Source organism: Hyla sarda, chromosome 4 (genome assembly GCF_029499605.1).
Source record: "Hyla sarda isolate aHylSar1 chromosome 4, aHylSar1.hap1, whole genome shotgun sequence".
Lineage (NCBI taxonomy): Eukaryota > Metazoa > Chordata > Amphibia > Anura > Hylidae > Hyla > Hyla sarda.
The window spans coordinates 128,924,864-128,937,846 of NC_079192.1; the positions used below are offsets into that span (position 1 = coordinate 128,924,864).

The following is a 12,983-nucleotide window of genomic DNA, read 5'->3' on the forward strand; positions in this document are numbered from 1 at the left end:
TTCAAGGCCAAAATGGGCTTTGTCCTTAAGTGATTTCTATTATTATAGGAGACTAGCTGAGTACCCGGCGTTGCCCGGTTTTTCCTTCCTAATCCTTGGGGAGGAAAATAAACAAAGGAGGAAGCTTTTGACTTCATATCCCGTCCTCATATATTGTTGTCATATCCCGACCTCCTATCCCGTCATCATATCCCGACCTCCTATTCCGACCTCCTATCCCAACCTCCTATCCCGACCTCCTATCCCGTCCTCCTTTCCCGTCCTCATATCTTGACCTCCTTTCCCGTCCCCCTTTCCCGTCCTCCTATCTTGACCTCCTTTCCCGTCCTCCTATCTCGATCTCCTTTCCCGTCCTCCTATCCCGTCCTCCTTTCCCGTCCTCCTTTCCCGTCCTCCTATCCCGTCCTCCTATCCCGTCCATCTATCCCGTCCATCTATCCCGTCCTCCTATCCCGTCCTCCTATCCCGTCCTCCTATCCCGTCCTCCTTTCCCGTCCTCCTATCCCGTCCTCCTATCCCGTCCTCCTATCACGTCCTCCTTTCCCGTCCTCCTTTCCCGTCCTCCTATCCAGTCCATCTATCCCAACCTCCTATCCCGTCCTCCTATCCCGTCCTCCTATCACGACCTCCTATCCCGTCCTCCTATCCCGTCCTCCTATCTCGACCTCCTATTCTGTCCTCCTATCACGACCTCCTATCCCGTCCTCATATCTCGACCTCCTATCCCGTCCTCCTATCTCGACCTACTATCCCGACCTCCTATGCCGACCTCCTATCCTGACCCGTAATATGTGTACCAGTTATTGAAATATCTCCAGCTGTACGGAAGTTATGTGGGAACATACATTTCCCATTGATTTGCATGGGACTTTAAACAAAAACCCTGACCCTCACAAATTGGGGTAGTTAAGGATTAAATTAACTATCCTATATTTTAAGTGGACATATAAGTAACATGTAACCAAGTATTATCGAAATATCTCAAGCCGTTTGGAAGTTATGCAGTAACATATATTTCCCAATGACTTGTATGAGACTTTAAACATAAACCCCGCCCCTGGCAAATGGGGGTGAGTAAGGGTTAAGTCACCTATCCTATGTTTGTTGTTGACATATAAGTAACATGTGTGCCAAGTTTTATGTTAATATCTTTAGCCGTTTGGACGTGATGCTGGAACATACACACACACATACATACATACACACACACACACACACGTTGAGTTTTATATATATAGCATAAACATAAACAGCTGGGACCCCTGATCTCCTTTACGGAGCTCCAGCTCTATCCGAGAATGGGGGCGTGTCAACCAACACACGAAGTGGCATCAAGCCCCTTCCATATATCTCTATGGGAGAGCTGTTTCGGCTATCTTCGGCTCTCCCATAGAGATATATGAAGGGGCGTGTCAGCCGCCGCTTCATGTGGAGGATCGACACGCGCCATTCCCGGACAGAGCCGGGACACCGCACAGGAGATAACGGAGGGTCCCAGCGGATAGGTGATACATTTTTTGTTATGATACTTCTCCTTTAAGATTTACAATAGTAACAAGAACAAAAATAAGAATAACAACAGCAATGAAATGTACAGATTGGCAGCTATTATTCTAAAGTACTGGTTTGTTATGTTTTTTTTTTCAGATGTTTAAAAAAAATAGAAACATAAGGAAAAGAGACATGCATACACAATAATGCTCAGAAATGATGCGCGCCTACTTGAATCTCTTTAGTATTTGAATAGAAATAGTACTCTGAAAAGTACAGATGATTCAGAACATGTACCGTACCAAAAAGATTCTTAGAAAATTCCTAGATGTTGAAAATAAGTAGACAGATGTCTGATTTACTACAGCACCAGATCACCTTACATATGCAGTAGATTTTGGCACAAGTTCATAAAAAGTATGTTATGGCGCTGGAAGGAGATCAGAGGAAGCAATAGCAATTAATGAAGGTAATAAAATATAAGAGTGATCCTAAAGTCTGTCCAAAGCTGAATTTGTTTAGTTTTCAAAAAAGACCACTATTTAGGTTCATGACATCTATGGGCTGCACAAATGGGTCCAGCATACTTCCATCAATGGTTCCATTGAGCTGCTATGTATTTTATTTATAGTGTACATGTATTGTACAAAGTGCACCATGAAATGTAGAAACTGTGTCATGAATATAGTTATGGCTATGTTTATTGTATACAGATGTTAATCTTTATTTCCAGTATGGGAATGCAACTCAGAACTTGTGTCTGCAAACAATAATCTCCTTGTATAAAAGTAGTACAATTCATTTTATACAAGCAGAATATTGTACCAGGGAATTCAGTATATGGTATATCCCTCAATGGGTTCAAATGATTGATTTAGGGTATATTCACATGTAGCAGATTCATTGCAAAACTTTTTGCTACTGAAAAGTCCCTTCCATCCATCTGAATTGAGTTTTTTCTGAATAATGTGAATGGATTTGTGCAAGTGCCATTTAGCTTACATGTCTGCAACAGGTTTTGCATATTTAGTGTGGCCCTGTGTCTGGACAGTCTGTGACCTTAAAGGGGTACTCTACCCCTAGACATTTTATCCCCTAATCAAAGGATAAAGGATAGGATGTCTGATCACGGGGGTCCCGCAGCTGGGGACCTCAATGATCTTCCTGCTGCACCCACCGTTCTTTACGTGATGTCACCAGCCTCCGCCCTGCATCGCCAGTCATCCAGCACAGAGCGAAGTTCGCTCAATGCACCAGATGTCTGGGGTGCCGCAGCCGAGAACGAAGGGGTCCCCCCATGATCAGACATCTTATCCCCTTTCCTTTGAATAGGGGATAAAATGTCTTGGGGCGGAGTACCCCTTTAAGTTATCTAGCATCAGGAGGAGACAGTGGAAAGCAGTGCAGGCAATGTCCTGACTCTAGACAGTATCAAGGCTCTGATCGAGGGTGGCTCTGGCAATCTATCTGAAAGCAAATGGAAGGTTAAGTGCTGGTATTGGTGCAGTGCTTTCTCCTACTGGTATCTGCCAAGGGTGAACAGCAGGTTTACAGTTTCTGCCAGCTGACACTACTCTTTAGCTGCCCTTCTGCTGGCTTCCACAGATGGGCAGCTGAACAGCATTACTGTATATTGATGGCCTATAATACGGATAAGTCATTGATTGAAAATTCTGGAAACACCTTTTCAACAAGGTGAAATGGCTATTAGCAAATTGGATTAAATGATGCTTTAATTTTGTGCTACATATTAAAGATTATGGACATTACGAGTAAAACCATGAGGAATATGAAAAATGTAAAAGGTTATGCTGTACGGTCTTTTTTCCGTAATTTTTAATTAGAATTTGCAGAATATGTAATACAATAATATAATAACTTTAAAGGAAAATAGCATTTTCACTGTAATAGTGATAGAACCTCCATTCTGAGCACAGGAAACTGTTAACAGCCAGGATATAGGCATCATGAGTTAATATACGTCAGCAGCATCATTACAAAAACAATCAAGTATTAAAGCAATGTAGAAGAGGGCATAGGAGTAAAATAAAAACAGGACAAAGACGAATACAAAAGAAAAAAAACAAGAGGTAAAAGGGGTATAAAACAAGAGGTCCTACAAAATACCAGGCAAGAACAGTGAGTCCCAAGAGTCCTTTAGGGCTAGGAACATACCTATCTTATAATGAAGAGTAGCTGTGAGATATTCTAATGACCTAATCTCCCTAATCCGGGCATAAAGTTTTAGAAAAGAGGGTAGAGTAGATTGTTTCCATGTCTGAGGAATAAGAGATTTGGTGGGAGTAAGGATGGAAATAAGCAATTTAGCAGATAGTCTGGTTAGTTCCCCTGCATGATCTGCTCTGCAACACTCTGTTGAGTGCTCCATTTATCCTTCTTTCTTCAACATTGTGCAGTTTACCAGAGAAGTTGCTAAATCTTTTGAGAATAGAAATGTTGTGGAAGGTTAAGGTTTGCAATATGAAAACCACAGGAGAATAAGAAGTTAGAGAAAAACCTCTATTGTAAGTAGACAATAGTTCTAATAAATATGTTATGGGCTCGAGAGGCTTTCCTGAAGAAGTGTGGAGGGAATGGTCCCATAGAAGGCAATAAGAATGAATTGGGATTACTGTAACCTAATTTTTTTTATCCATTCAATACAGGCTTGATGAGTTGCCCAGGAACTCATCAAAAGAATTGAAGTAGGTCTGGTACCATGAAATTCCTCTGGCCCTTGGTAGCAAGCATAAAAAGTTTAGCTATTGAATGGCGCTTGTAATTCCAAATAAAAGTTAGCGAGGGGAATCTTGACACAGAGGTCAAAAAGGTATGCAAGGTTAGGTAGGAGAGACATTTTAATGACATACATGCATCCTAGAAGAGAAAGAAAATGGGGTTTCCATTTATGTGATAAAGATTTTGTGGAATAGTGGGAAGGGGGTCAAGAAAACACCCAGGTATTTCAGAGTAGGATCTCCACTGGTGCTAAGAATTTTGTTTTAAAAGATTAAGGGGCAGAGGAGGGACATTAAGAAGGAGGGTTGGCAGTATTTACTAGTGTTGCTCGCGAATATTCGCAATGCAAATTTTATTCGTGAATATCGCATTTTCGCAAATATTCGCGAATATAGCACTATATATTCGTAATTACGAATATTCGTTTTTTTTATTATTATTATTTTTTTCCACAGTACACATCACAGTTATCACCCCTCTCTGCTTCTAGCTTGTGTGGTGTAAAGAAGGCTCTAATACTACTGTGTGAGACTGTGAAGAAAAGGAAAAAAGAAAGGAAACAAAGGGGGCGCTATCTAAGTGCCGTAAATGGTGGTAATCGCAAAGGATGTAAATTTGCGCATACAGGAATTATGGAGCCAAATTAAAGTGTGTATTAACACACTCACCTTCTAGTGTTGTGCAAGCTCAGGCACAACACTGATGTGGGCTTTCTGAGTGCATGCACTCTAAACGTTCTCCTCTGGGCTGCCAAGCATCTATCCCGATACTCCGTGGTGTCGGTCTGGTGGATAGTGGTGTGGATGCTGGATAACCTCGGCAAGGTGCTTGTCCAGTCCTGGTAAAAACGGCGATGCTTCTCTGGGGCGCCTCTGGATGCGTGGATGCTTCAACTCCCGACCCAGGTGGGGGTTGGAGAAGGAGGAAGGTACGGGAGCAATTGAAAGTTTTAAAAGCTTTATTCAGATGACGCGTTTCGCAAGGGGTCCCTTGCTTCATCAGGTCACCTGATGAAGCAAGGGACCCCTTGCAAAACGCGTCGTCTGAATAAAGCTTTTAAAACTTTCAATTGCTCCCGTACCTTCCTCCTTCTCCAACCCCCACCTGGGTCGGGAGTTGAAGCATCCACGCATCCGGAGGCACCCCAGAGAAGCATCGCCGTTTTTACCAGGACTGGACAAGCACCTTGCCGAGGTTATCCAGCATCCACACCACTACTGTGTGAGACTGGCATGCAAATTTTTGCATATGCGAAAATTTGCATATGCTCATTTTCGCATACGGGAATTTTCGTATAGGTGAAAATAAAACGCGAATATTACGAATATGATAATTTAGAGAATATATGACGAATATTCGTCCATATATTCGCAAAATATCGCAAATTCGAATATGGCCTATGCCGCTCAACACTAGTATTTACCTTATAACCTGACCGCAAGCCATATCAAAAGCAGCATGAAGAGAAGGTGGCATGAAGGGAGGTCGAGGTAAGGAGGACATCATCTGCAAAAAGAACATTTCCGAAATATAAGCTGCTAAAAGTTTAATACAGAAAACAAAAAGGAGAAGAGAGAGGAAACAGCTCTGGTGCGTACCGTTAAAAATGAGAAACGCATGGGAGTAAGAACGTGGGTGAAAGGATGGTGGCAGAAGGGGATGTTTTTCTAAAATGTAATGTAGTCCAGGATATGAGTGTACATCTTGCCTTCTTTGGATATGATGACATCACCATAAGGATGACTTTCAGTTATTCTCCATAAGCTATAAAGCAAAAACATACTAGCATAATTGAGATCAGTAAGATGTTGCAATGGTATCCTTATATATGCAAGTTGTAAGGATGAAGTTTGGAGACACATAAAAAATCATCTAAAATGTCAGCACATATAAACATAAGACACATATACAATAATTACTGGATAAACATCTATCCATAAGCTGCCTGCACAATAAGCCTAAATAAGTAATAAACTGCGCTTGAGTCATCTAAGCCGCTCACTTGCATGACAGCAGCGTAAGTCAGGATGAGTTAAAACAACAATAAATTAAAACCTCACCCTTGTCCAAGTTCTGTGGTCACAAAGAAAAAAAGTTTGCAAGCCAATAAATATTTCTAAGCGTACATGTTGCAGCACAGTTGTCATGTAACAAAATCTATAATATTTATTGTGAAACTGAATGATGGCTGTAAACCCACACACTTGTGGAGGGGTCATAGAGGGACAGTGAACACTTTTAAAGCGTCTTATTGCTACATCATCTATATTACAGTAGTTCATTTATTTCTCTAAATCATATCATCTTAATATCCATATTAAACATAGTGAATTCCATATTGAGACACCAAGTCTCCTATAAATGTTTCCAGTCTAATATGATATTCTTGGTTCACCAAGATGACATGTATGGCATGGCAGCATAGGGTATGAATAGCATTGTTCACGATTCTGTAATATTGTGATGGTTCCATCGTGACTTCAGGCTGAGGAAAAAGGGGAACGTTTTCTTCATTTATCTTCTCTTATTGGTTGAGCCTATTTGATTGGGACAGTTCACAATCATTCAGTGTCACAATTTTGATCCTGGATGGTTGGACACGCCTGAGAGCACCGGACAGCAAGCTGCGTTCCCCTGCCCGGCATTCAGAAACAATGGATGCCTGTCATCAGTTGTGGCATCAGTTGCGTCCAGATCTAGAGTTCACCTATGCTGGACATATGTAAACCCAGCCGAACCCATCTCTAAACTAATGTATCAGGGTACTTTCTCTTCGTCTATTCAGAGCAGGGTGAAGCTATGTTCACAGCTTGGAATTTCCGTGCGGAATTCTGCAGCGAGATTCCGGAGCAGCAAAGTCCTGTTGAATTCAATGGGATTCTGCTGCACTGTGCACACAGCAGAATTTCTGTGCCAGATGTTTCTGGCATGGAAAGTCTGATTTCCAGATGCACAGAAAGAATGAACCTGTTCATTCTTTCTGCGGACTCTGCACCGAATGCATAGCCGTCTATGAGATGGAACATTCCCGTGCGGTCTTAGCCGGCGCCCACAGTTTTCAGAAGATCTCAGTGCAGACATTCTGACGTGTGAACATAGCCTATTGATTGACTAGAGAAGTGGCTTCAATATCGCTTAGGGTGATGGGGTATTGACTTTTGTTGAATTGATCAACGATATGGAGACTTTTTCTTTTAGATGGGAAGTCCATGCCCGATAAAAGCACTGATCTTACAGATCAGCATTCATTTTATGAGCCTTTTCAAGATTCAATGATTGTGAGACCAAGTCCATACCTGTCCTGTTTACACATGTAGATGTACGACGGACTGAAGGTGATTCTAGGGTTACATGATCTAAGTAATTTCTCGTTTGTTGGCTGATCGCTGAGTCTTTTACAAATGGCAAAAGACCTTCTTATTTTAATTTTTTGGGTGGGGGAAAGTATGCAAATGAATTATCTTTTTGAAGGAAGAAAAACTATTTCTTACATTCCAAACCAACAGGATGTACGGAAGTGCCGTAATCACAAGGAGCAAAACTCTAAAACTGCTTGTTACAAATGGGTGACTCCTCCTAAGGATAATCTGGTTTGGCTGGTATAAGAGGATACATTTTCCCTTATTTCAATGACCGATTACTAAAAAGAAAAAAGTCAGAGATTTGTAGAGATTTTAAATATAACAATACTCTTCTCTTCTCTGGCCTAAATAACTATGGTTAGTTTTCTTTTGACCCCTAAAGATGATCTGTGATAGTGATTTTACCTAATAATGTTCTTGCAGACATGAGGATTAGGATGATCAGCTTACAGATGTAATAGTAAGGTATGCCTTATTTTATTCTGCTGTAGGCAGGCGTCATGAAGTATACTGGCAATAACAAGCAAGCAGTGTTATGTCTACATGTGTGTATTATGAGCAAATACAGGATTACATAATATTCCACAAACAAATTTAAGAAAAGTAAAATGATGAACTGGTACAAGTTACAATAGAAACCCTATAAAGTGGAGATGCTGATCATGAGCTATCATGTGAAGTGAATGGTTTCTTTATGCAATAAAATCATGAGTTCTTGGTTTTGAAATGTTCCATATCAACTCAGTACAATATTATAATAATTTTCATTGTACTTTCAGCTATAATGTTATGCTGTGGATGATGTAGGCCTAACTCCTGACATGCCCAACAAATATGGTCACGAGAGAACCAGCATCTTTACGTCCTCACTAAAGATGGACAGACAGAACAGTACAGGGAAAAAAATGAAGAAACCTAAAAACTTCCGATCTATATCCAAGTCTCTTATTCTTTGTAACACCAAAAACAGTGATGATGGGTCCAGTCTGGAAGAAAAGTATTCTGAAATCAATGACATATCACGCGCAAGTGTACGAGACACGGAGTCATCTACAGCTGATACAACGCACACAGATAGCACTTTGCCAGATCTCACAGGAAAAAATATTGCTTTGTCCAAAGCTGCTTCCAGTGACAAACCAACAAACAAATTATCTCTAAAGGTAAGTTCTTTTGTGCTGAAAGGCCTTGAAAACCTCCTGAACAGCATTAGATATTATAAAGTGTTAAAGGTCCATTCTACAAAAACATGATATATTCCTTATTTCATTTCATTACCCTTTTATTAGGCTGACTGCTGAACTTCACAAGGCTCAATCAATGGTATGGCTGGGCTGCACGAACGATTGCTGGTTTAATAAATATTTATACGGGTCATGTTGGGCAGATAGCAGTAACTTAGAAGCCTGCAAGGGGTACTCTGCCCTTAGAAACCTTATCCCCCAGAGCCATCACGCCCCCTCCCATAGACATGAATGGAGGGGGCTCAGTGTGACAGCATGAACATGGCCGCCCTCAACCGGCGCTCGGAACATAAATGTTCAGAGTGCTGGGGTACCAGCAGCCGGACCCCCGCAATCAGACATCTTATCCTTCGGAGGGTGAAGTACCCATTTAAGATGCTGTTAGCTGATGAGCAAGTGTTTGCCTGTTTCTCAACTGATAACTGGCCATTTTAGACAGGCCGATTATTAGGAATGAGCCTTCCTAGAAATACTAATTTCCTCTTTAACCAGCCTGTCTAAAGGGGTCTTAAAGATTTCCAGTGCTAAAAAATGTATCCCCTATCTGCAGGATAGGGGATAAATGCCTGACCGTGCGGGTCCGACTGCTGGCACTCCCCACGATCTCTGGTATGGGCCCCAACTTGGCCCTGGGTGAACTGCTGTGTGTGTAGCACCTTAGTCTGTGTTTGGCACAAGGGGCTATCACTTTTGAGATCAGTTGATCACGGAAGGTGAAGGCAAAGCACTCAGAGGTAAGAAAGGTTTGTACTCTGCAAAAAATACAATACCTGTATTTTTAGCAGAGTACAGCCCTGCAGCATCGTTAAGCTTTTTTTGCAGAATACATGTATATTGCTATCAGCACGGTATCCGTATGACAGTATCATTGTAGCCATCTAATAATCCTGTGGCAATTCCGTTCAGGTAATTTTTAATTTTTCATGTGCATATATGTCTTTATATATACTGTTGCACGTGCATATATATATATATATATATATATATATATATATATAGATAGATAGATAGATAGATATATATATATATATATATATATATATATATATATATATATACATATAGGATACACACTTGTTCATTTTCCACTAACTTGCATAATTAAGTCCCAATCAGCGCTGTCTAATATACTGTTTTATATAGATTTGTCAATTAGTTCTATTTAAAAATCTTAATCCTTCCAGTACTTATCACACTGTGGCCAGACAAAAAAGAAATTGAAAAAGAAAAGAACTTCCTCTGGAGCATACAGCAGCTGATAAGTACTGGAAGGATTAAGTTTTTTTTAATAGAAGTAATTTAATTGTTTAACTTTCTGCCACCAGTTGATTGGAAAAAAATTGTTTTGCACTGGAGTACCTCTTTAAGACAATCCCATAGACTTACATTGTAAGTTTGTATTGTTAGCAGGGCTGGTCCTACAATTGGTCCCGCTGGCTTCATTGGACCCAGGCAGCACCTTCACAGAGGCCTTTAATTGCCACCCAGAGAAGATTTTTGACCCCTTCATGACCCATGACGGACCTAGTCTGTCATGGTGCCGCTCAGGGTGTATGGAGCAGGCTCCTGACTCAAGTCCACTCAAAACCTTGAGGCCCCCAACTAATTCCTGTAACTGGGGGCCGCCACTAATAGCCGGCATGCCGTGATTGCCTCAGCTGGCGATTAACCCTTTAGATTGCCACATCTAAAGGGAGTTTTAAACCATCCCTGGTGGTTTGGAGGGGAGGATCACACCCCCGCAGCACGATCGCAGGAGTGTGATCAACTGTAGAGGTGGCCAGAGGGCTTACCACTCTTTTTCTGCTATCCAGGCTCTATCTCATTGATAGAGCCTGGCTGGACCAGGCTTTATCAATGGAGTGCAGAGCACACAGATCAATTGAGTTCAATAGAACTGCATTAATCTGTATGAGGAAACTAATAATTCCTCCTAACAGTCCCGTAAGGGACCAATAAAGTTTAAAAAAAAAAAGAAAATTAAATAAAGTTTAATAAAGTTAAAAAAAACACACACATTAACTCTTTCCATATTAAAAGTCCAAATCACCACCCTTTTCCCATTTAAAAAACACGTAAACATAATAGAAATAAACATATTAGGTATTGCTGCATAATTGTCCAAACTATTAAAATATAACATTAGTCCCGTATGGTAAATGCTGTAAGAGTAACAAAATACAAAACCCCAGAATTGCGTTTTTTGCATCATGTCCTCCTGATATGCAATGGCATAATATATATCATTTTTTTGGGGGGGTGGTGGGGGGGGGAGCATTCATTCTGGACCCAGGCAGCACATAGTCTCGGGCCTGCCCTGCTTGTTAGCTCGCTCTTCTCTCACCTTATTCTAGCGATTGGTCGGGGTCTAAACACTCAGACCCCGACTAATCAAAGCTTTTGACACATCTGTACAAAATGTTAAAAGCTTTATAAAGTGACAGCACCAATTTAAGCATTTATAATATATCAATCCATGTTTTTTAAGTATTTCTATCCTAGATGTCTTCCAATAACTCTCCTATCACCAAATAGTGTGCAAGAAGCATTACAAAGTGATGAGGTGGACAGATGTAGTAAACATTACTTTAAATGCACAGAAGCTGCATGTAAAGCCGCTGTGACACCGAAGCTTTGTGTAGCAGAATGGCGCCCACATATAATAAGCATTGTTTTAGGGAGACATTGTAGGGCAGGATACTAAGTAATATGGTGTCTGATGGAACAGACTTTATTCTACCTTTCTGCTGTGGTTGCTTTTATTTAGCAATGTATTTACTTCAGCACATGTGTCATGAATACTTTTTCTACAGTGAAATCATGGATCAGGATTGTTGAGCTGAACGTATACACAGCAAATGTTTTCTATAACCAGAGGACGGCTTGCCAGTACTTTACCACATTTGGCACGTGGCTCCCCTGAAACCTCAGCCTGGATTTGCAAGACCTTTGTCTACAAAATTGATGTAGACAGATTAACCACAGCTAACAGATCAGACATCTTAACCCCTTATTGAAAGCAACAAATTATAATTCTGCTGCTTACCATCAATCTTTTGTCTTTCAGGAAACAGCTTTGAATGCTTTCATAGAAAGTCAAACGAAACTGGAAAATCACTGCATGCTACAAATGAAGGTTCCTTGCGTCAGGACTCGGAGTAATTCCACAAGTATGTTCTGGTTTTTATTTATACATGAAGGGGATATTGATCGGTTGGTGTAATTCAGCTTATAAACTTCATTACTGTGCGGACAGAAACCATATGGGGTGGCAGTAACATGAATTAAAATACAAAAAAGAAACAAATACCAGTATTGTCATTTACGTAGGATTCAGCTACAGCTCTTATGTAACTTAAAGGGGTATTCCAGGTTTATACATCTTATCCCGTATCCAAAGGATAGGGGATAAGATGTATGATCGCAAGGGTCCCGCCACTGGGGACCCCGCGATCTCTGTGCAGCACCCGCCATTCTGTGCCGGACACTGACTCCGAGACAACCACGTCCCCTAGTGACGTCACGCCATGTCCCCTCCATTCATGTCTATGGGAGGGGGCATAGACATGAATGGAGGCGTGACGTGATGTCACTAGGGGGCGTGGTCGTAATGTCACGTCCCTGTCCCCGTATCAAAGGCAGCGTACGGCACAGAGTGCCGGGGGGCTGTACTGAGATCACGGGGGTCCCCACTCCTGTCTGCAGGTTATGTGTGGTATTACAACCTTCAGACAATGTGGGCAGTTTTTTAAAGAAATCAGCTCTGTTTTTAATGCAGGATAAATAAAGGGAAACTGTCAGCATATTTAACCCTATAAGACTGTTTGTGACATGTTATATAGGGCAAAATCAGTGTTCTTACCATGTCCCGATGTCCTGGATTGCATCCTCCATAATGCCGAAAAATCACTTTGAAAATGTCCCGCGTCCTATGTTATTGACACCCCCAAGTAGTCCCCTGGGCGTGGTGCATCTTCAGGTAGTCGCTGCTGCTCTGGACTGTATTCATGACTACTCGACCATGATTGACAGCCCAGGCCACTCCAACGTCACCACTCTGCTCCCTCTGCACATTTAAATGTCACACTGTGCAGAAGCAACTTCATAGCCAAGGATAGCACAGCTTCTGGGCCTGCACTGGATTTCA

The 12,983-nt window shown here is 41.4% G+C and overlaps 1 protein-coding gene across 1 annotated transcript in view; it reads left to right on the top strand.

Annotated features, from left to right (window-relative positions):
- Window positions 1-12,983, top strand: part of IL16 (interleukin 16) — a 107,826-nt gene that overhangs the window by 21,115 nt on the left and 73,728 nt on the right. Inside the window, exons 3-5 of the mRNA XM_056572126.1 lie at window positions 1,648-1,960; window positions 8,372-8,755; window positions 11,904-12,006. Coding sequence (XP_056428101.1) covers window positions 8,414-8,755; window positions 11,904-12,006 — 445 coding nt within the window. The 5' untranslated portion in view covers window positions 1,648-1,960; window positions 8,372-8,413. The remainder of the gene's footprint in view (window positions 1-1,647; window positions 1,961-8,371; window positions 8,756-11,903; window positions 12,007-12,983) is intronic.